Source organism: Callionymus lyra, chromosome 14 (assembly GCF_982586985.1).
Source record: "Callionymus lyra chromosome 14, fCalLyr1.hap1.1, whole genome shotgun sequence".
NCBI classification, from domain to species: domain Eukaryota; kingdom Metazoa; phylum Chordata; class Actinopteri; order Syngnathiformes; family Callionymidae; genus Callionymus; species Callionymus lyra.
Window position 1 is genome coordinate 25085968 of NC_141831.1, and position 21037 is coordinate 25107004.

A 21037-nucleotide genomic window follows, 5' to 3' on the forward strand; every position below is an offset into this window, starting at 1 on the left:
TACAACTATTACTAGTCTTCAAGAGTCATGATTTGAAGATGAGAGATTTGATGAGACACATGATGACATTTTTGGTTTACATTAGTGTTACATTTGATCATGATCAAGCCACAGGGTTTCCCAAGCTCTCTTAGGTCACATGAAATACACATGTGTCACAACATAAAACCAAGACCTGAGGTTCCGTCATCTTACCACGATATGGAAACTGAACCATCATCTATATGTGTATGTATCTCGATGTGTGTCTATAATGTACAATGAATCAGACTAATTAAAGGTCACATTTATAATCCTATGCTGTAAACACAATTTGTGTAAGCTAGGTTAGCATGTATAATCAAAAGAAAATGTAATTTAAAGGAAGATTCTGTCTGACATTTAGATATTTTCAAAAGTTATAATTACACTGCTATGATGTTTTATATATTGAATTGAGATTTGACTTCATTTTAGCGTAATAGTACGACGGAGTATAAGGACCACTCAAATGATTATAGTCGTATAAAATACATTTATTACGAGATTGATGTCGTAAAAAAAATTTTGGGTAAATACTTTTCAAACTCTGAGACAATGGATATTTCACTGGTGACTTCTAGTAAAAAATAACTGCCATTTTCTGGCGAAAATTATTATCACGATTAAGTAAACAGGTGAATGAGACACAGAATAAAATAACAGGCACAACGGAATATAATATTACCCAAAGTGTATAGGGTGCCACATATGCTTTCTCATGCACACACATCAAGACTTGCGTTTCAGTTGTGAAACATATCTTAAACTTTGTCTCACCTCTGGAGCTGACCTATTGAGTGCAACCGTCACTGGGTGACCATGGACCACTCAGCAATACCCTGAACATCCCTCCTTGGAGGAGGGCTCATTTGACAGTTTTTTTTTGTTGTTTTTTAAACCTTCTTATCAACTAATGCATACCTGTTGCAATGACTGTCTTGGAAGATGTAATCGCTTTTTTTTTAGAACTAAATATATCAAATGTGTCACTAAAAATGTTCTTACCTGTCACTCTACCCCATTGGTTGCTGAGCTCAGACTTGCAAAAGCGCGGTTGAGTCTGCAACGTCATATCCGGTAATTTTATTTTATTTATTGTTTAACTCGTAAAAAATTAATTGTGTACGACTTAAATTTCGCAATTGAACCAATTTTTTGTACGACATCATTTCGCAATTTATTATTCGCGTACGACGATTACTCGAGTATACATTATCTTTGTACAACTTTAATTTCGTAATAAATGGATATTATACGATTTAAATCTCGTAATGCAATTTAAAAATATATATATTCTGGATTTAATACTCTTTCGTACACTTGTAACACCACTGTGGACGTTAGCTTGTCACGCTATCATGTGTTATTAGCAGCTAATATTCGTGTTTAAATGAAGTTTCAGACCCGTCCAGAGGTCTGCTCCTCCTTTACTGCTTCAGGGCGGAGGAAAGGGAGGAGGAGGCGGTCAGGGAGGAGGAGGGCTGCCATCGTCGTAGGACGGGACGGAGTCCCTGAAGCCGGAACCGAGGCTCGCATGTTCCGCTGATAGGATGATGTGTTCGGTGGTTTAGGGGTACACTGAGACACGACCCTCCAGGGGAGTAGGCACACGGACTACTTTTCTCACTGAAGCCAGAGAAGGACAAACATGGAGCTGGAGAACATCGTGGCGAACACGGTGCTGCTGAAAGCTCGGGAAGGTAAGGATGGAGAGTAAAAAAGTCGATCTTTAGGTCGTGTAACCTGCGACACACCTGGACATGGAAGGCTCGTTTGTGGTCATGGTGATGCAGTGACAGTTTGTTCTTGAATCACGCCATACTATCACTTGTCAGATCATCCGTGATAATACTTCCAAAACTTGATTCTTCCGGACTGAGCACGAACATGAGCTAAAACGACACATATCTGCACAAATGGTTCCTTAAGGTAACTGTCAGTTGTGTAACAACAAGCGGAGTTGCACAAATATTTTATTACTTGAACTGCCATGATACTTTTCCAGAGTTCCAGTCATCAGAAGTGTAGAAATGAGAAATGATTTCAGCAGAAACACGCACAAGAGGAAGTGTATGTTGCTCATGACAAGAGCTGTGTTTCCCTCCTGATGTTGCGGCATCTGCCATCCTTTGCGAAACAGGATGTTGAGGTAAAACTTTGCCCCTTTTCTTCAAATTGAGCTCAGAGCAAGTGACCTGCATGTGGCTTGTTTTGGGGTCCACATTTGCATTATAGCTTTGGTTGTTTCATGAAGAGCACAGATGGTTGTGGTTCGGAGACAATGGTTTTGGAGATGCATCATTATTCGGCTGACATCTCCAGAGATGCAAAAAATGAGCAAAACAAATCATGTTAATGGGATTATCTGCTCAATTCTGGTCATGCAAGTGACCAGCGGAACCCATCTTTTGGTGTCATTGAGCATAGCTTGGATACCCTCTTAAGGCTGAAAACTGTTATCTGGTAATAACTCTAGTGATATTTTCTTCGTCTCATTTTAAGGAAGCTTTTAAAGTAAATAGAGCTCTGTCGCTCAAACACCAATATACATTACTATGCTGTGCTTACAACACTGGCATCAGAGTCAGAGAGACAATCAGAATAAAAGTTTTTATTCTGATTCTGAAATATTAGGCAAGTTATAGCCTTCTAAAAGTCACAAGTACTCCGACCTATTTGGCATTCTTTAAGCCCTCAGAGCTTCTGTGTAATTTTTCAGAATCTGTCACGATTGGACGAAAACAATATTTAAAACAAAATTCCTATATTTATTTTATTTTAAATGATTTATTTTTGTGTGTGCTGGTTCGTATCTTATATGAATCCCTGGGCAATGCCGGTCAACTAATAAGCTCCTATTCTTCTCGACGGCTTGTCTTGTGTGTGTCTGGTTTGACAGCTGAAAATATTCATGACAGCTTGAAGTAGTAACTAGTTCCAACAGGCCCTCACTCAGTCCTTCTGAGCCCGGCTACACAAGCGCTACTAAAGGTTAGCTGGTTAGTTACAAACATACTGACTCTCTCCTTCGTGCTACAATGAGCAGCAGCTGTATTACATGCCTCCTTATACTAGTATGTTTTAAATGTCCTGATGTCACTTTAGAGGTATAATGAGATGTATTGTAAAAATCCTACATGTAGCTACTAAAACAAGTGAAATTTAGATTCTAAACATTTTCTTTTAAAGAAGCTTTGGCTCTTCTCTGAATGCTTGCTTAGTGATTAGATCTCACAAGTGACTGCAACCACAACAATATTTGTTAATACTCAATTCCGGATTGCCTCTGGTTTTCATTCAGTTTTGAGACAATTTCCATGTCTTTGAGCATGAGAAAAGTCTGACAGATTTCATGAGAGAGTTTGTTAAAATAGAAAAACAACAGAAACATCAACAAATAATATCAGCCTAATACAAAATACTTTAAAAATGGAGAATAAGTATAAACACATGAATAGTATGGTAGAGCCAAGATTCCCGATCAGTGTTGTTTCAATTCTTTCTTAACAGTGGAGCAGGTTAAGGCCTGTTTCTGGAGTTTTGTCGTCACCAACAGTTGCATCATTGCTTCACAGGAAAAACTGAACTCAGTGAATTAGATTGCATACATGAGAGCTCATTGTGACATCAGTCATTTGGCAACAGTAATCTTCATCAGTCTGAAGAAGTATGCACTGTTGTGTTTATGCTCCTCTGTGGTTTGTCAAACACATCCACCACGCATCATCAGTTTCCTGTTGAACTGTTTCATTACACACTGAGAATCTGCGCAGCAAAAATCTCAGTATCCTATTTGGTTGTGTGTAGAAAACGTATGGATGAAAGAAGGCCTGTGTTATTAGTAAAAGTTGGGATTGCTGCTGCTGAGTGTGTACATCAGACAAGACACAGTTTAAAACCAAATTAAAATCAAAACTACAAAACAAGTCAAGAAAGCCTCCACTTTAGATTTCCTGCTCACAAAAATGACTGGCCCAAGTCTGTTTCAAAACAATTATTAATCAAACAATCTTGTAAATACAATTGATTTGTGATTTTGCTCGCTCCCTGCAGCTGCCCTCAGTTGCTCTCATGTCACAGAAGCGAGTGAGGTCACGTGACAACCAGCAGAAGTCAGAACAGTGGCAGACTTGAATTCTGCAAATTAACATAGATAAGATGGTGAAGAAAGAAAAACACAAATTAATTTGCTTGTCAAATATTTGGAGGCAACACACAGGTAAAGTACGCACAATATTAAGGGACTCTGACACGGTAGGATACTAAGTTCCTGCTTTTATGAAACTTGCTGTACCTTCTATTGTCTGCTGTGTACTGGAATTCTAATTTCCCGAAAGAGATCTCTAGAGGGATTAATAAAGTCTATCTAATCTAATCTAAATGTGAAACAATGAACGCCCACAAACACAAATATTAACCATTTTTATTAATAGAAATGGAACTATCCACCTCAAATTTGTCTACACCTCAGGTTGTCCGGATGAATTGAACAGTTCTCAATGATGACGAGTGGCAGAGCTTCATCCTTCAATGAATGTAGCATGAAAATGAAAAAAAAAGTTCTTTTAATTGACCATACACTACAAAACTGATCAAACATCAAATTCGTGTTACGTAAAGATATCTATATCTACTACTTTAAATTGTTTTTATAATTTATTTCATGCAATATTTTATGAATACATTTTGTAGTTATTTTACCACAACACGGATGGAAACCAAATGTACCTCACTTATTTTCTAATATTTTACCACACAGATTACCATAACATGTTGGTTACCTGTAAAGTAAATGTTTATGAATATGATCCTATTAAACTAATATTTTGAGTATATTTCAGTATTTCGTGTAACATTTTATTCAAACAATTTTTCACCAAATTCACGTCAGCTGTGGAAGTAAACATTTGTATAAATTGTTTTCAGTTGTAAACTTCTGGTTTTCTCATCACAATATTGTCCTTACAAATCCCGATTCGTGAAGCCCTATCAACAACCCTGTTATGTCAACACAGAGCTAACCCAATAACAAGCTGACTTCCACAGCTAGGATAAGAACGCACAACAGATAAAAGCCAACACCACGACAGAGAAAGACTTGTGATGCCACATCTCATGATAATTACCGTGACAAGAGTCTTCGGCCATGTTGTGATCAAATTTAGCTGACCATTTGCTCTGCTGGTGACCTAGAATAACGGCCGCTTTGTTGACGTGACATCACAGATTGATCTAACGCAAAGTTCAATATGGCCCACATACACTTTTTTAACCACACAAGGCTTCTGTTTGTCTGAGAGATGTGAGCCGAGAGATTCACACAAGCAGGAGATTATCTTGTAGGATCAGTCGAGTGGTCCTCAGCTCTCTTGGCTCGACCCCTACTTACCCCCATCATTTTCATTTAAGTGGTAGAGGATCGCAATGGGAATGAGTGACAGACCTATCGATCATCATTTTTACATTTGGAGACCATGAGGGCAAGAAGGGGGGAAGTCCATAGGTGTTATGCAGATGAACAGCAGTTTTGGTTTGAAATGCTTTAAATTGAAGCCCAGCATATTTTTTTACAGAAAAAACAAACACTTGCATAAACCACAAAAAGTTATTCTTCTATTATTGTTACCTTAAAGTGGGCAGACATACCAGCTAGAAGAGCTGTTGTTCATTTGTTTAAGTAGATTCACATTTGGGTTTTTTTCTGTGATGTCTATTTGTTCCACACTCTTGTCATTCCTAGATCAATAAACCAGCCACACTTGTTTTGGCAATACGTGCAGGGAATGCTGGCCGCCATGGTCTTATCAACATAACAGCGGATCTTTGTTGAGCGTAAGAGGAAGTGCAGATGCAATTATAGTGTTTAAGAGCAATGAGGGAGGTGAAGAAGAGAGTGCTGCATGCACAGGCAGGGAGATCTGAGCAGCTGTCGTCTCCGATGTTTGTCTAGAGTGAGGAAGTTGGAGGTAAAGATAGTGTGAGATATTAATCTATCGGAGGAACATGAAGACAAAATGAGTGTGGAAAGTCATCTGTTGAAACTAGCTTCACACTGATGTCTCTGGTGCACTGGCAGCATTTGCATGTGAAAAAAGTCACGTGTAACCGAGTCATCCCATTTCCAAAACAAAAACCTTCTTTGCGTGTTTTGGGATCCATTTCTTCTTCATGGACATTTGAAATTCAAATTCTGACTTCTTGAACATCTGAGGTCAGTCTGGAGTCCAGTTGGAGAGAGTCGGGATATAACAATTCATTCGTTCATCAACATTGTCTCTTAAGACGTAATATTACCCAAAAACATGAGGCAATCGATGGAAAGGAAGAGCAATGGAGGGAGAGGTGATGTGTGCATGTCAAGGAGCAATAAATAAAATGTGAGAGGAGTGACAGAGGACAAGAGGGGAGCTGGTGGAGGTAAAAGGTGAGTGTGGACAAAGAACAGTATAGACGTGAGAGCATGAGGAAAAGTGCAGAAGTGAAGGAGAGAACAAAAAAAGCTGCCACAACAGGGAGCGTCAGTGTGAGGGGTTTAGGAACAGATACAGAGTGAGGTGAATGGATGAATACTAAATTGCACGTTGAAGAGGAGAGCACGTTTTCTTCAAGACTCATGTGTGTTGCAGGTGGAGGGGGGAACAGGAAAGGAAAGAGCAAGAAGTGGAAACAGATGCTGCAGTTTCCTCACATCAGCGCGTGTGAAGACCTGCGTCGGGACACAGGTGAGGAGACACTCAGGTTGCAGACCAACATCACTTCCTGTTTCTCAGCACCATTTCTGTTGTTTGGAATCCCTGAAACATCACCTCCTTCTCTCCACTACACCACTCCAGACCACACACAGGTCAAATTCTCCACACAAACAGATGTGATTGTGAACAGAAATATGGCTCTTGCGTGAACATCTTGAGAATTCAAACTCAGTCAGAGGTCGAGGGGAAATTCCATGCTGTACTCGTATGTTACAGTTTTTGTTATATCTGTAATGATGTCATTTTCTGCTCAAGAGTCTCACAATGTTGCGTTGCTTAATCCTCTGTATCTGTGAAAATGTTAAAATTGTGCTCCCTTGTCAGTAAATACATCAAGGTAGTGTATGGTTTGTGACAGCCAAGGAAAGAGATGGATGTGAAACACAAATCAGAAGGAATATAAGGCGGGTCTTGGCTTCTGTCATTATAGCACCAACACACAGAGACATCAAGTCACTGTATTTTAACAACACATTAACACAACAGCCTTGACATTGTACGGCAGTTCATCTATCGGTAGTTTGTGTTTCTCCAGTCATGAGACGCACTTAAATCAACATTTCCTAGCTTAACTTGTTTGTAATTTCCCCAAACGCCATTCAGAAGTAGGAAATAAATTCCTGACTTTCAAATTAAGAGCATTGCATCAGCTCATTCTTACTTGTAATCCTTTATTTTCAAGGTCATACTCTTAAAAATACTTTTAAAAATGCATGTTTGTTATTTTTTTAATAAATTTGTTCTTGTTATTATTTATCATTTTGTGCCATGTGTTTTTTGTTTAAAACAAATACGGATTTCACTCAGTTAATAGGTTTCAGATCATTTAGATTGGCAAGTTTTAAATGCATAATAATAGCATATCATAACATTTGAATGAAGAATTTTAGATAAATTGATAATCACAACATACAATCTTGTTGTTTTCTTAAACTTGACAGCCCTGACCTCCTTTGTTGTCCTCGATATGTGCTAACATGCTCACACTGAAGGATTTTAGCAGACACTACATGAGCGGCTCTGTTTATCTACAACAACAACAAGAAACACCAGACCAACTTCCAGGGTTGAGCACACACCAGTTCTTTCAAGGAGATAAAACTAGTGACTATCATTGTCTTTTGATCCTTCTTAAAAAATCAGATCAGAATAAATGAACAACCTCTGACGTCAGAATGTTTCAAACATCTGTTTCTATTGAAGTTCAACCAGTGGACACAAAGGTGATTCTGTTTGCTGCATTCAGACAAGTTTAGACACAATAAGATTTTAATGAAGTTCATGAACTGGAACCTCCCTGCAGGTCGAGTCCCCGAATGCATAAAGACTCGACTGAAACTATGAATGAACAAAAAAAAAAAGATTTCTCTTTTTCACCTTAATGGTTATGTAATAAAAACCTCCTTGAAGCACAGTTCAACATTAAACACACACTGCCTGTTCCATAACTTGGACGAGGGACATACTGGGAGACATTTTGCTATCTACCTGGTTCTGTTTTTAATGTTGTCAGTGAAAGCGTGTAGTGTGCTAGACTGAAACAGGTAGTGGCTTTTGTCGTCAGGGTGAGCTGCAACAAATTTGTTCAAAAGTAATAATTGTGTGATTCTCCATCTGGTTCTGAAGATATCAAGAAACAAACACCTTCCACATCACCCAATTTTCTAACCACCAATCTTGAAGCCTGAAGCAGTGTAAACAATAACTACAAACTTTGACATCAGAAGAAAATATCCTCAGCTTAAGTTTTCTTTCATCTGTTAGACTTGCTTGTTTTTTGCCTCCATCAGGTTTGACTTACAGGGTTGAATCAGATCCATAGACATGTGACATTGGCTTTTTCCTTCTGACATTGAAAACATAGAGTGTTCCCTTCTGTGAGTGTTCTAAAGCCTGTCTGTTGAGAAGCCTTCATCAGACCTAACCCCATCTGAAGATCTAATTGATGACACGGTGCATCTGAACTGAGGCCAGGTTCTGTGTTCAGCCTTGGTGAGGGACAGAGGACCATTTGTCTCCCACATACATCATGTTCCCTACAGTGCCCTTGTCGGATCCATGAACATCACACCTCCTGAGATCTATAGAGAAGATCCACTGGTCCACAACAGCGGAACGAAGTTCCTGGAACTGGGGCATGTTCTGTTTCACGCCTGAGTGGCCTCGCAAAGGTTTACCACGAAGCATCATGAGCTCACATGAAGCTAATTGTCTGCAGTGCGCAGGATTCTACAACAAGCAACAGCGTCAATTGAATGATCAATAACAAATGTTTTTCAGCATCTGAGTTGAACAGAGATCCACTAGGGGCATCAGTGGAGTTGCAATCCAGGATGGCTGCTTAGTGTTGTCTCGCTGATCAACTTTGCACAAAGCAGGTTTAAAACCCAACTTTTGAACATCTGACCTGCTCTAAAACACATATTATTATACAATTATAGTATTATTGGGCTTCTCAGTTATGAGTCATAATATATTTTTTAACATATAAACGGTACTCCTTCAATATCATTATTGTACATGAATTATATACTTACATTTGTAAGAACCCAGAAATACCAAGTTAATCAGCAGTACTTCATTAAGTTCTACATAATAAAAGGTATAACCTGAAAATACAAAATAATCTTGGAATCCCTTATGCACCTGTACTAAATGTGAAGAAGGACAAGGTACTGTAAGGACAAGGTGACCCTGGAGCAGAAGATAATAAACAACAGAGTTTACAAAAATAGTGACAATTCAATAATAACACACCCCTGCCACAGCTTGTTGGGAAATTGTTTGTAAAACTCCTGGAGGAGTGAAGTATACAAGATGAGGGACTGGGATATCTAGGACCAGTCTTCGGGACCCTCCCAGTTGGCCAGATACTCTAACCCACTGCAACGGACGTGAAAGATCTTGCTGACGCAGTAGGTTGGATGGTTATCAATAACCGGTGGTGGTGGAGGAGGATCAGTTGGCGGACTGCGATGACTGGTGGCGACAGGCTTCAGGGAGATATGGAAGGTGGGGTGTACCTTATGAGATGCCGTGGGTCTCCAGAGGGACCTTCAGCAACAGATTTGGGTTTGGATGAAAGGGACAGTAGCTTCTTGCCCCTGGGAAGAGAGAGGGACCTGATAACTGTTGGCCACCATGAAGGGGGTTGTACCAACATAGAAGGAAGAGAGGGAATTGTGGGTAATGAAGTCGATGGTATTGTGGGACCAGAGAAGACTGGGAATAGGGAGTGGCTGAAGCCAAACCAGACACCAGAATACGTCTTGCTTCGGGCGCAAATGTTGCTGGCAGCCATAAACTCCTTTTATCTGGAGCCACCAGAAGTGCTGTTTAATAAGTGCCACTGAACTTCCTGGTTTGGCAGAACAAGATAAAATCAAGATACCTAACTATGCAAAACAATTCATACTGGGGATCTACACAAAAATACATTGGTTTGTGTCGAAGTAAATCACCATTAATAGACTTTGGACTATGATTGGCCTATCCTGGAATAAAATGGATGTACCTTCAACAAATCTATGGATAAAATACATTTTGTGTACTAATTTTAACAATGGTAGGGCAGAGATGTTTAAAGAAACCTATATTAAACATGAAAGATGCATACTCATCATCCTCTCTTCCCCCTGTGGGACAAGCAGACCACAGTCTGGTATATCTCCTACCTGCATACAAGGCACTTGTAGAAAGGCAACCATCTGAGGTCTGAAGAAGTTGAAGAAGCTCTGAAGGACTGCTTTGAAACCACTGAACGGAAAATATTCAGTTAAGATCACAAGGAGGACATCGACAGCTTGACAGAATGCATAACTGACTATAGAAACTTCTGTGTGGTGAACATCGTGCCAACCAAGATTTTTTTTTGTGTGTGTGCTCTTGCTTGTGGTACTCTTTTCTTTGCACCTGATACTGCTGTATCAAAAATGTCCCCTTATGGGACTAATAAAGGAAGTCTTATCTTATCTTATCTTAATGCTGTCAAACAATGGGGTGCAAAGATACCTACTTCACAATGATACATGTGGAGTTTTCTGTTAATTGAATTGAATTATTGCTGTTTTTGGAATAATGTCATGAGTAATGTAATGATGATGCCTCTCACCAGTCTGAGAGTTGTGTCTTATTTTCCTTGACCTGTTTGTTTTCCATCAGACAAAGACTACAGCAACCTATGTGAGCGGCAGCCAATTGGACGTCTGCTCTTTAGACAGTTTTGTGAGACCCGACCAGAACTCCAGCGTTGTATCAAGTTCTTGGATGCTGTGGTGAGTGTGTGTGTGTGTTGATGTGAACAGAGCTCCAGCATAAACCTTCACACCCAACACTTGACTTGTTAAACTGGCTTGACCTTAACTCCAGCCCAGACCTGAAATAACAGTCAAGGACTCTTGACTCATCGCACACTCCATTCTGGTCCAGTTCAGGACTTCTCCTGGAATCCAGGAATCTTCACTGCAGTCTATGAACTTAATTGTTGTGTAACATAGTAGCTTTTATTGTCATTATAACTAGTTTCAGGGTTGGCAGTCAATTCAGTCCATGGCAAGTGTCAAACGCACACACACAGATAAGCAGACTCACTCATAAACAACATACATGCAGACACCCACACACACATATATACACCCCACACTCACACACCGACATGCACACTCACATGGACATATAAACACATACACCTCAAACACACAGGCATGCACACTCAGACATACACATTAATGCTAAAACACACACACACAACCCACACTCACACAAACACACCCGCAGACATGCACATGCACCCCACGCCAAAGGTTCATCGATGAATAAATGATTGATGGATTATAAAAAAGATGACATGGGTGGTTGTAGGAGAGTCCCTCAGTCCCCCGAAAACACACAAACTCCCACATTGAATCTCTGTATTACAAACATACACAATTAAACAAACATGTTGAGCATCAACAGAGGCTCTTTCTTGTTTAACGTGTTAAATATATTAATAAAATCAAGGTCACATGGTACAGAGTCTAGATAACCAGTTTAAACAACACACAGCGTTATCATGGAGCACCAACCTGATAAAAAGACCTGTATTATCGACCATAAAAATATAAATATAAGTACAAATCAATTTAATTTCCCGTATTTTATAAGCTTTCACTTCTCAGCTGCCACATGTCTTGTCAGACTTGTCTGGTCTTTTATTATGTTTTTAAATATTTAACTTCCTGAGTGACTTTTGAGCTCCTTTACATTTCAATAAGTGCTGCTTTCTGAGTGTTGTTTTAAAAGTGTTCAAATACTTGCTGCTGGGGATCAGGATGTGAATACACAGTTCTTTAATGAGTTAAGGAGGTTCAAGGCCCTTTTCCTGATTCTAACATGAGTGTTGACTCATGTTATGCTTCATAGCGAGTCAATAAATCATGTTAAATTAATGAAGGCTCCAGGACGAGCTCTTATATCATCTCCAGTCTGGTTGTTGGACCGACTTTATCAAGTGGACCGCCTCTCCACTTCCTGTCTCCTTAAGGAGCAGCAGATAGACAAAGATTTTCTACTCTCACTGTCATTTATAGCCATATGAGAGAGAGAGAGAGAGAGAGAGAGAGAGAGAGAGAGAGAGAGAGAGAGAGAGAGAGAGAGAGAGAGAACTGAATGAAAAAAACAAAAATAAAAACAAAAATCCTACTGTTGCCCTTTGCCTCGCTGTTCATGTTTCTGTATACTTTTGATGTGTGTTAACTTATTTCTCCTCGTGTCAGGCGGAGTATGAGCTGACTCCAGATGAGAAGAGGAAAGACTGCGGTGAACAACTGATCGATAAATTCTTCAACCCAAAGGTAGCAATTTTGAATCATGAACAAAAGATTTTCTCACGCAAGACTTAAAGATTGTCAAAGGTTTTTTTTGTTAATACTGAATGTGAAGTATGAAGACATTACAGTCACTTACTTTTACCAGACAGAAATCGACCCTTCAGACGAATACAAGTGTTTGATCGAAGTAGAGGTTCGTGTGACAATCATCCTGACTCTGAAGATCCATCTAATTCATCTAGAAGTTCTGGAGTTCATTCAAAGAGTGTCCGGACATATCCATGTGCGATTTGTCTCACTTCAGGTTCACCCAGCTTCTCACATTGGATTCACCTGAACTCTGTTCTCCCACAGTCACAGGATCATGTGCCGGAGGTGGAAGAGAGTGTGGCCCTGCAGTGCTCGGAGCGGCTGCAGGAGGAATCCTGCAAGGAGCTCTTCAACCACTGTACCAGGTCAGGGCTTCAGGAAGAAGAATGCCGAGTTCTTTATTTCAATCCTGTCATGTCACATCAGTTTACATCTGTCTTGTCTTTCACAAAGCTTGTGGTGTACATACAATGGTCCACTGTGTGCTACTATAATATAACAAGTATTTGGGGATTTAAAAGAGAATACTAATGCACTCCTTACTTCTTTTCTTTCTTACTCAAATATGTGTTTGTTTTTTTGTTGTTTGTATTTCTGTCTGTGTTGTTGTCCATGTGATTAGTTGCAATGTTATTTTGTCAGGTTTGTGCTGTCCTGCCAAGCTGATCTTGTGTAATGAGAGGACCTTGCTGTTAGCATTTCTAGCATCACTTTGGAAAGTGAACGAGACTCAGTCAGTCAGAAGAAAAGGAATCAAATACCTGTGTTCATGAGCCTCTGAACTGCTGAATTATTTCCCTTAGATTGATCCACGACTACCTGAGCGTGACACCCTTTGTCGACTACCTGGACAGCCAGTTCTTCAGTAGGTTCCTGCAGTGGAAGTGGCTGGAAGGGTAAATATGTACATGAACATATTTTCGCATGAAATGTCAGCAAACCTAAAATGATTTAAATTGTAATACAGAACTGCCATTAAAGGACACATTCTCAAGATTAGCCGGTGCGGAGTCATCCAAACAAGTGTCCATTTAGTTTGATGAGTTAAAGAAGAGGGTGGGGCACTTTCTGGTGGTCTTCACATGTACGAGCCATTAGGAGTTATCAGGGTTAGGACATAAAACAGTGGTTGGAAAAACTGTCTAGTAACTTATAGTTAATACAGACAGACATGCAGGTAGATAGATAAATATATATATATATATAATACTGTGAAGCAAAAATGTAACTTAACCAGACAACCCAGGGTAAATCTTCTCAGGTTGCCCAGCAACAACTACTGACAGATAAAAACTAGTCTTTTTGTGGAGTTTTAGGTTTTTATACCTAGATGTGAAACACTGACTCGATTACACAACAGAAGTGTGTGAGTCAGCTCTAAACCTCCACTTGTGAGTCACATCTGATTCACACTCACGCACTGCTTCCTCTGCACAGCAGTAGCTCTATAGAACATTGTGTTTTTGATAAGGTTTGATGCCGTGGATTGACTTGGTGAGGAGTGTGTTTGGAAAGTATTTCAGTTTATCATCAAGAATACTACTTATAACAACACTTCTATCTTCAACCACATGTCTGTATACCAAACTCATGATTTTCCAAGACTCTAAATCTCCACAAGTTGAACATCACTTTAATTAACACACAGGTTTGTCACATGGAAGACAATAAAAATAAACTAAAGCGTTCTAAGGGTTTACAAAGTCAAAAGTGGGGTATGGTGATCTCAGAAGAAACAGAGAAACAAACTGACCTCACACCAACCAATATTTACACATGGTTTACACATTTTCAACACATCATCATCATATTGTCAAAACATAATCAACGCATCATCAACATATTATCAACACAAAATCAACATATAAACACATCCTCAACATGTTATGAAGATATTATCCACTTGTCATCAACCTATTGTCAACACAACATCAACATACAAACATGTACTCAACATATCATTTACATATCATAAACATATTATCCACTTGTCATCAACCTATTGTCAACACATCATCAACATACAAACACATACTCAACATATAATTTACATATCATCAACATATTATCCACTTGTCATCAACCTATTGTCAACAAAATATCAACATACAAACACGTACTAAACATGTTATCAACATATCAGCCACAAAAACAAAATAAACTCATATCCATACATCTCATTAACCCAATGTCAACATATAATCAATACACCGTCAACACAACATTAACACATTTTACATCAAATAAAAAAAAATCATACTTGATACATTTTAAAAATAACCCTTTTTTCTGTTTTTTTGTTTACTTTATCAATATTTAACATAACAAAAGTTACTAATAAATAAATGGTCAACTTAAATAAATCAAAGATAAATACTAAAATGATGAATATTTAAAAACATAAATCTTAAACTTTTATACATGTTACGACATTTTAAATGTTAAAAAAATAAAGTGTTAAATGATATGTGTTCAAATGATTAATGTAAAAGGAAAAAAATATGAAGATTTTGATGTTCCAACTTTTTGTATGTTTGTGTTCCTGCAGTCGGCCAGTGACTAAGAACACCTTCAGACAGTACAGAGTTTTAGGAAAAGGGGGTTTCGGTGAGGTAAGTTTGTACTTAATGACCAGATCTGAGTGTGTGTGTGGCAAGGTCATCTCAACAACCGTTGGATGTTTTCTTCAATGTGGTCATCTGACTATTATCTCTGGTCTGTGTTAACTTGACCACTCCAGGCTAACATTGTCCAAACTACAAAAGCCTGGAGGTCGACCTTAAGTCAAAACAGTTTCTTTAGATGTTCACCCCTGCACCATAACAAACAAACCAAACATGTATCAGCTCACTGTGGGGATGTACCAGATCATGTGACCCTCACATGTGCTCTGAGCGGCTGCTGATGAGAGATGATGCCTTTAAACAGTGATTTGTGCTGAAAGACATTTTATTTCAACATGTCACAACAAAACACGTGGTCTTTTTTAAGGCAAAGGGTCTAAAAACTGTGCCTGTGTTGCCACAGGTGTGTGCTTGTCAGGTGAAAGCAACAGGGAAGATGTACGCCTGCAAGAAGTTAGAGAAAAAGAGGATCAAGAAGAGAAGAGGAGAAGCCATGGCCCTGAACGAAAAGCAGATCCTGGAGAAGGTCAACAGCAGATTTGTGGTCAGTCTAACTACATGCTGTGGCATTAAAGGTGCTTATGTTTGTGGTGCTAGCTCTTTTGTGTGCGCAGATGTATGTGTCGTGTGAGTGTGGTTGAAACATCTATGTGTGTACTTGTGTTCGCTAATGTCACAATTGCGCTAGTGTGTTTACTAAAACTTTTTGTTGTTTGTGTGTTTACATTGTTATGTATTTGTGTGTTCGATAAATAGTCTGATTTATCTTTAGCCGTAACCTCTGACCTGCAGGTGAGTCTGGCCTATGCGTATGAGACCAAGGACACGCTCTGCCTGGTGCTGACGCTGATGAACGGAGGTGACCTGAAGTTCCACATCTATCACATGGGTGAGGCGGGCTTGGACGAGCAGCGGGCGGTCTTCTATGCCGCAGAGATCAGCTGCGGCCTGGAGGACCTGCACAATGAACGCATTGTCTACAGGTGAGGACGTCCAGGTGAGAGGCTGTAGCTGATCCTCACTCACGCTCCTGTCCTCGTGCAGGGACCTGAAGCCTGAGAACATCCTGCTGGACGACCATGGTGAGCCAGTCCCTGAAGTCCATTTAGCCTTGCTGACTGGACACTTTATGTTTCAGGACACATCCGAATCTCTGACCTGGGACTGGCTCTCCACGTGCAAGAGGGTCAGAGCATCAAGGGCCGGGTGGGAACCGTCGGGTATATGGGTAAGTTTTAAATCCTACTGGATGACGCAATGGTGACAGTCGTCACAAGCTTCCTGCTGTCACAGCTCCAGAGGTGGTGAAGAACGAGCGCTACACCTTCAGCCCGGACTGGTGGGCTCTGGGTGTCCTGATGTTCGAGATGATAGAGGGCCAGTCTCCGTTCCAGCAGAGGAAGAAGAAGATCAAGAGAGAGGAGGTTGAGCGGCTGGTGAGGGAGGTGCAGGAGGAGTACTCCGAGAAGTTCTCACAGGACGCAAAGTCCTTCTGCAAGATGGTGGGTGATGAAGGCCCATGATGATGTTGTCACCTCCGGCTACACGACCTGCTGCTGTTGTGTCCTCCAGCTCCTTGCCAAAGATCCCATCCAGCGACTCGGATGCCTTGGTAACGGAGCATCGGAGGTCAAAGATCATCCAATCTTCCGCTCCATCAACTTCAAACGTCTGGAAGCCGGAATGTTGCAGCCACCGTTCACGCCCGATGTGAGTTCTAAAAAGTAAAAAAAAAACAGAAGGAGAGGAGTAGAGAGGAGTATCTAGAGAAGATGAGTAGATGGGACCTGGAGGAGAGGAATAACTGGAGAAGAGTCATAATGTTGACTCTTGACCTATTGAGGCAGCTACAATTTTCAAGGTGTAGAAGAGAAGAGTCTCAAATATGATTTGAATCCATTTAATCTCTATCATGAATGCATTTCACAGCGATGTCTCCTGGTAGCCAGCAGAGGGCACTCTCGGCACACAACTCTCATCCCCAAAGTTTTTTAAGAAACGCAAACAGACGATGTTCACACACAATTCAAACTTCACTCATTTTCTACTCACCCACATGCTTACTAAGGGTTGGGATAATTCCCAGAGTAATTTGTTCCTTGTTAGAGTCAAAGTGATAATAAAATGTGAATATTGTTTAAACCAAATACTTGACTCTCTAACTGTAATACTCTGCCCCTTTCAGTTTTTCTAAGGATCTTTTGATCCGGGAAAGCTGTAGTTTACACACACTTGGAGCTCTGTCTTTATGATGTAACTCGCATTTCTCCATGCAGATACCATTATTGAGGAGAATTGTTCTGTGTATCCTAAACTTTTGGTCAAACACTTGTGCTCTTTTGACTATTCGACTTGTAATGAGGTCCATCTTTTCAGGTTACATTGGTGGTTTCGTTACATTGGTGTCAACCAATGAGAAATCACAGAATTGTGTTCAAGTTTAAGGAGTACAAAGGAGGACAATATAGCGTCCGGCTTGAAACTTGGCATGATGCCAGAAAAATAATAGAAATTCCGGACTCTCTGAAGTAAATCCAGGCCTATGGCCACTCTAGATTAGGGTGCGGAGAGAAAAACAGGAAATATAGGTGGGAAACCACCCTAATAACAGGTTTGCCTAATAATACGTTCTGTTGATTTTTAATTAGCCACCTATTAATTTCTTTTCATACACTCACTTACTTACCTGAAGTGCCAAAAACATTACAATCAAATGAAATGGAAAAAAAAATACTACTTACTTTTTATGACAAATAGATCACTGGAAGGAAAAGAACAGGAATTATCACAAAATTCAATACTAAAGGGTAACTAACATGAAAACCCAACTCTCCTAGCTTACTCATACATTTCAAATGTCTTCCTCTCTAAGATGCAGTTGCTGATCATGACGATTTTGAAGTTATTACTTTATAAAGTTCTCCCCCATCTAAAATTTTGGCGAACAAGAGGTTGTGGGAGAGGAGTCCATTATGAGAAAATAATGGTCTTCACTCCTACAGTCAGCTGTAATCACGTAATGTCCGTGGACAAACACTGATGTTTGGCCAATCACAGCAGAGTGGGTCTGGTTATGGTCAACAAGATTGAATCTACCAAAATATGAAGCGTTTCAGTGGACGGTGCTAAGCACATGTACATTTTTACATTAAAAGAAAGTTTTGTACAAACAGACACATACTGATGATAGAGTTCAAGATCAATTTAAGACACACTTAAATCAACCCATTAGACATCAAGAAGAAGAGCGAGATGGACCAGTGTAGAGTGACACCTGTTGGTCTGATGAATTCACTTTTGTTTATGCAGCCTCAGGCCATCTACTGTAAAGATGTACTGGACATCGAGCAGTTCTCCACGGTCAAAGGAGTCGAACTAGAGCCTAAAGACGAGTCGTTCTACACTGACGTGTCGACCGGCTGCGTCTCCATCCCCTGGCAGAACGAGGTATGACGGCTGACCCGGACTCAGACTTGACCGCTCTTTCCTAACGTGTGCTTGACCTCCAGATGATCGAGACGGAATGTTTTGCCGAGTTGAACGTTTTGCAGCTAGACGGTTTGCTTCCTCCGGACCTGGATTGGAGAGTTCCGCCACCAGAACCGCCGGTCAAGCTTGGACTGCTGCAGCGACTGTTTGGCCGCCAGGTGAGGAACTGTGCTACTTTAGCAGAAACAACGTCTGCTGCACGATTAATGTTCATTGATGCTTTCTCTGGCTCCCCCTGCAGGATTGCTGTGGGAACTGCAGCGATAGCGACGACGAGCCAACCCGGCTTTGACGAGTGATAAAATAACTCTATTGAACATTTGGACTTTCCAGAATTGCCCTGACTGAACTCAACCAATGTACAAGTGCTTTGCTCAATGCACCTATGATGGGACTGCTGAGTACAGGGAATTGAACCTGTGACCTCCAGACTTTTTTTTTTTTTCAAAACAGAAAGTGAAATTTTGTTTCAACTAGAAAGTCGAAACAACAGCTTCTCCTCATTGTAAAAAAAATCCCTGAATCACTGCCTGAGGATCTAATGGTTGAACCTCGAATGAATGTCAAGAGTCAATATGTGACATAACACGTGTCACATATCGAACGTTTCCCAAATCAACAAAGAGTGAAACGAAAAACCTTATGGAGTGCATGATGTTGAACATGGTTTGTAATGTCATAAAAGCGTGAAGCCAACCGTGAAACTGATGTTTGAGGCAGCAGAGAAACTATCTTCTATTCTAGGCTGATGAATAAAGTTACTCTGAACCCTGAACAGTCTCGTTCATCCTGACGAACAATGGACCAGCATCTGAGTAAAGAGGTGCCGGTCAAATTGTTTGGGCTCATGGTCAACCTGTGGTCTTGACTGAGCTGATGTTGAGCTTCAAAGCCTGATAATCTTCAGTCCTGCCTCTGTTAGATGGCAGCTCCTGCCATGATGCATTTGATATCCTCTGCGTACACTTCCGGCTGTACACATCTGAACACTGCATCTTCTGCTTGACCTGGCTTCAACTGTGAGACTGAACAAGGTGGGAGACTGCACACCTGGTGTTATTTTTAGGTTTGATGAAGCGACAAACAGTGTGAGCTATTGCTTTGATGAGGGTTGTCAGCTTTAAAGGTTGTCAAAGCCTGCTGAACACAAATGACTTGAAGACAGTGCTTGGTGGAAAGTGCTGTCACATCTGAGTGAATTTCAACATCTGACCCTGCTGTTAAGAAGGTGTTGTGCCACCAGGCTGCAGAAGAAATGCTGGACAGCACAACCATGTGGTAAATGTAAGCTACTGCGAACTGAGCCCTGATCAACCAGGTCTCCAGGTTGAGAATGTTGCTTAATTCCCAGTACACGATGGTTAATATATACATGGGATCTTCAATTCTGTTTTTGATGTATCATTCCACAATGTAACTGTCAGGGTAGTATGTTGTTTTGTCTATTTTTGTGTTAGGTTGTTCTGTGAGGAGCTCTGACCGCTGACTTTGTGTCCATCTCCATGTGTGACTCCAAGATAGGCTGATATGAGAGACAAAATAATCCAGAAAATCAATTTTAAGAATTTATTAACAAATTATGGTTGGATATATGCATTTCGTCAATAACAAAAGTTCACTAGGTTATCCTTCACTGTTGCTGTGCCGTGCAACACAGACTTTCATCTCCCCCCATTTTCAATAGGGTTTAGATCTGGAGACTGACTGACTAACTCTAGGACCTTAAAATGAAGCCACCCCTTCATTCCCCATGTGGTGTGTTTTGAATAATTGTTAGCATTTGTTCTCCTCCAAACACAAGTTTTACTTACTTTATTTTGGGTTCATCTGACCATATGACATCGAGGTAACTGTTGGAGAGCTCTCTGAGGTTAAGTCTACCTTTGAAGGATACCGGGGAAAGAAAGCCAAGAGGATGGAAAAGGCTGTGTAGACATGATGTTCCAACTCACCACAGGCTGCGCTGGATAAGGAGTTCATCTGTAGAGAGCAATATGGCCCTGTCTTCATGTCACCTCTGCTCTATCAGATGCAAACTTATGAAGATAGGATAAGATAAGAATTTCCTTTATTATTCCCACAAGGGGAAATTTTTGTTACAGCAGCATCAGGTGAAAAGAAAAAAAGTACAATAAGCAGGAGCACAAAAAAATTGCATAAAATACCTAAATAAGAATACAATATAAATATAATTCTTAATTTGAAATATATATACAGTATATAGAAAAATACAATTTTTTTAAATTAATTA

The 21037-nt window shown here is 40.2% G+C and overlaps 1 protein-coding gene across 1 annotated transcript; it reads left to right on the top strand.

Annotated features, from left to right (window-relative positions):
- The first annotated feature begins 1512 nt into the window (after positions 1-1512).
- Positions 1513-19561, top strand: grk6 (G protein-coupled receptor kinase 6). Its single transcript, XM_087807801.1, has 16 exons — positions 1513-1721; positions 6648-6743; positions 10935-11047; positions 12530-12607; positions 12938-13038; positions 13477-13569; positions 15222-15285; positions 15701-15841; positions 16090-16280; positions 16342-16379; positions 16436-16525; positions 16591-16799; positions 16870-17007; positions 18607-18744; positions 18807-18944; positions 19028-19561. The coding sequence occupies exons 1-16, from the start codon at positions 1670-1672 to the stop codon at positions 19076-19078; spliced, it is 1731 nt and encodes a 576-aa protein (XP_087663927.1). The 5' UTR covers positions 1513-1669; the 3' UTR covers positions 19079-19561.
- Positions 19562-21037: the final 1476 nt, after the last annotated feature.

Bases quoted from the DNA above. Each gene is read 5' to 3' on its own strand.
- grk6 (XM_087807801.1), top strand. From the start codon at position 1,670: ATGGAGCTGGAGAACATCGTGGCGAACACGGTGCTGCTGAAAGCTCGG. The intron at 12,608-12,937 runs GTAGCAATTTTG...GTTCTCCCACAG, and splicing joins ATAAATTCTTCAACCCAAAG to TCACAGGATCATGTGCCGGA. The intron at 15,842-16,089 runs GTCAGTCTAACT...TCTGACCTGCAG, and splicing joins AGGTCAACAGCAGATTTGTG to GTGAGTCTGGCCTATGCGTA.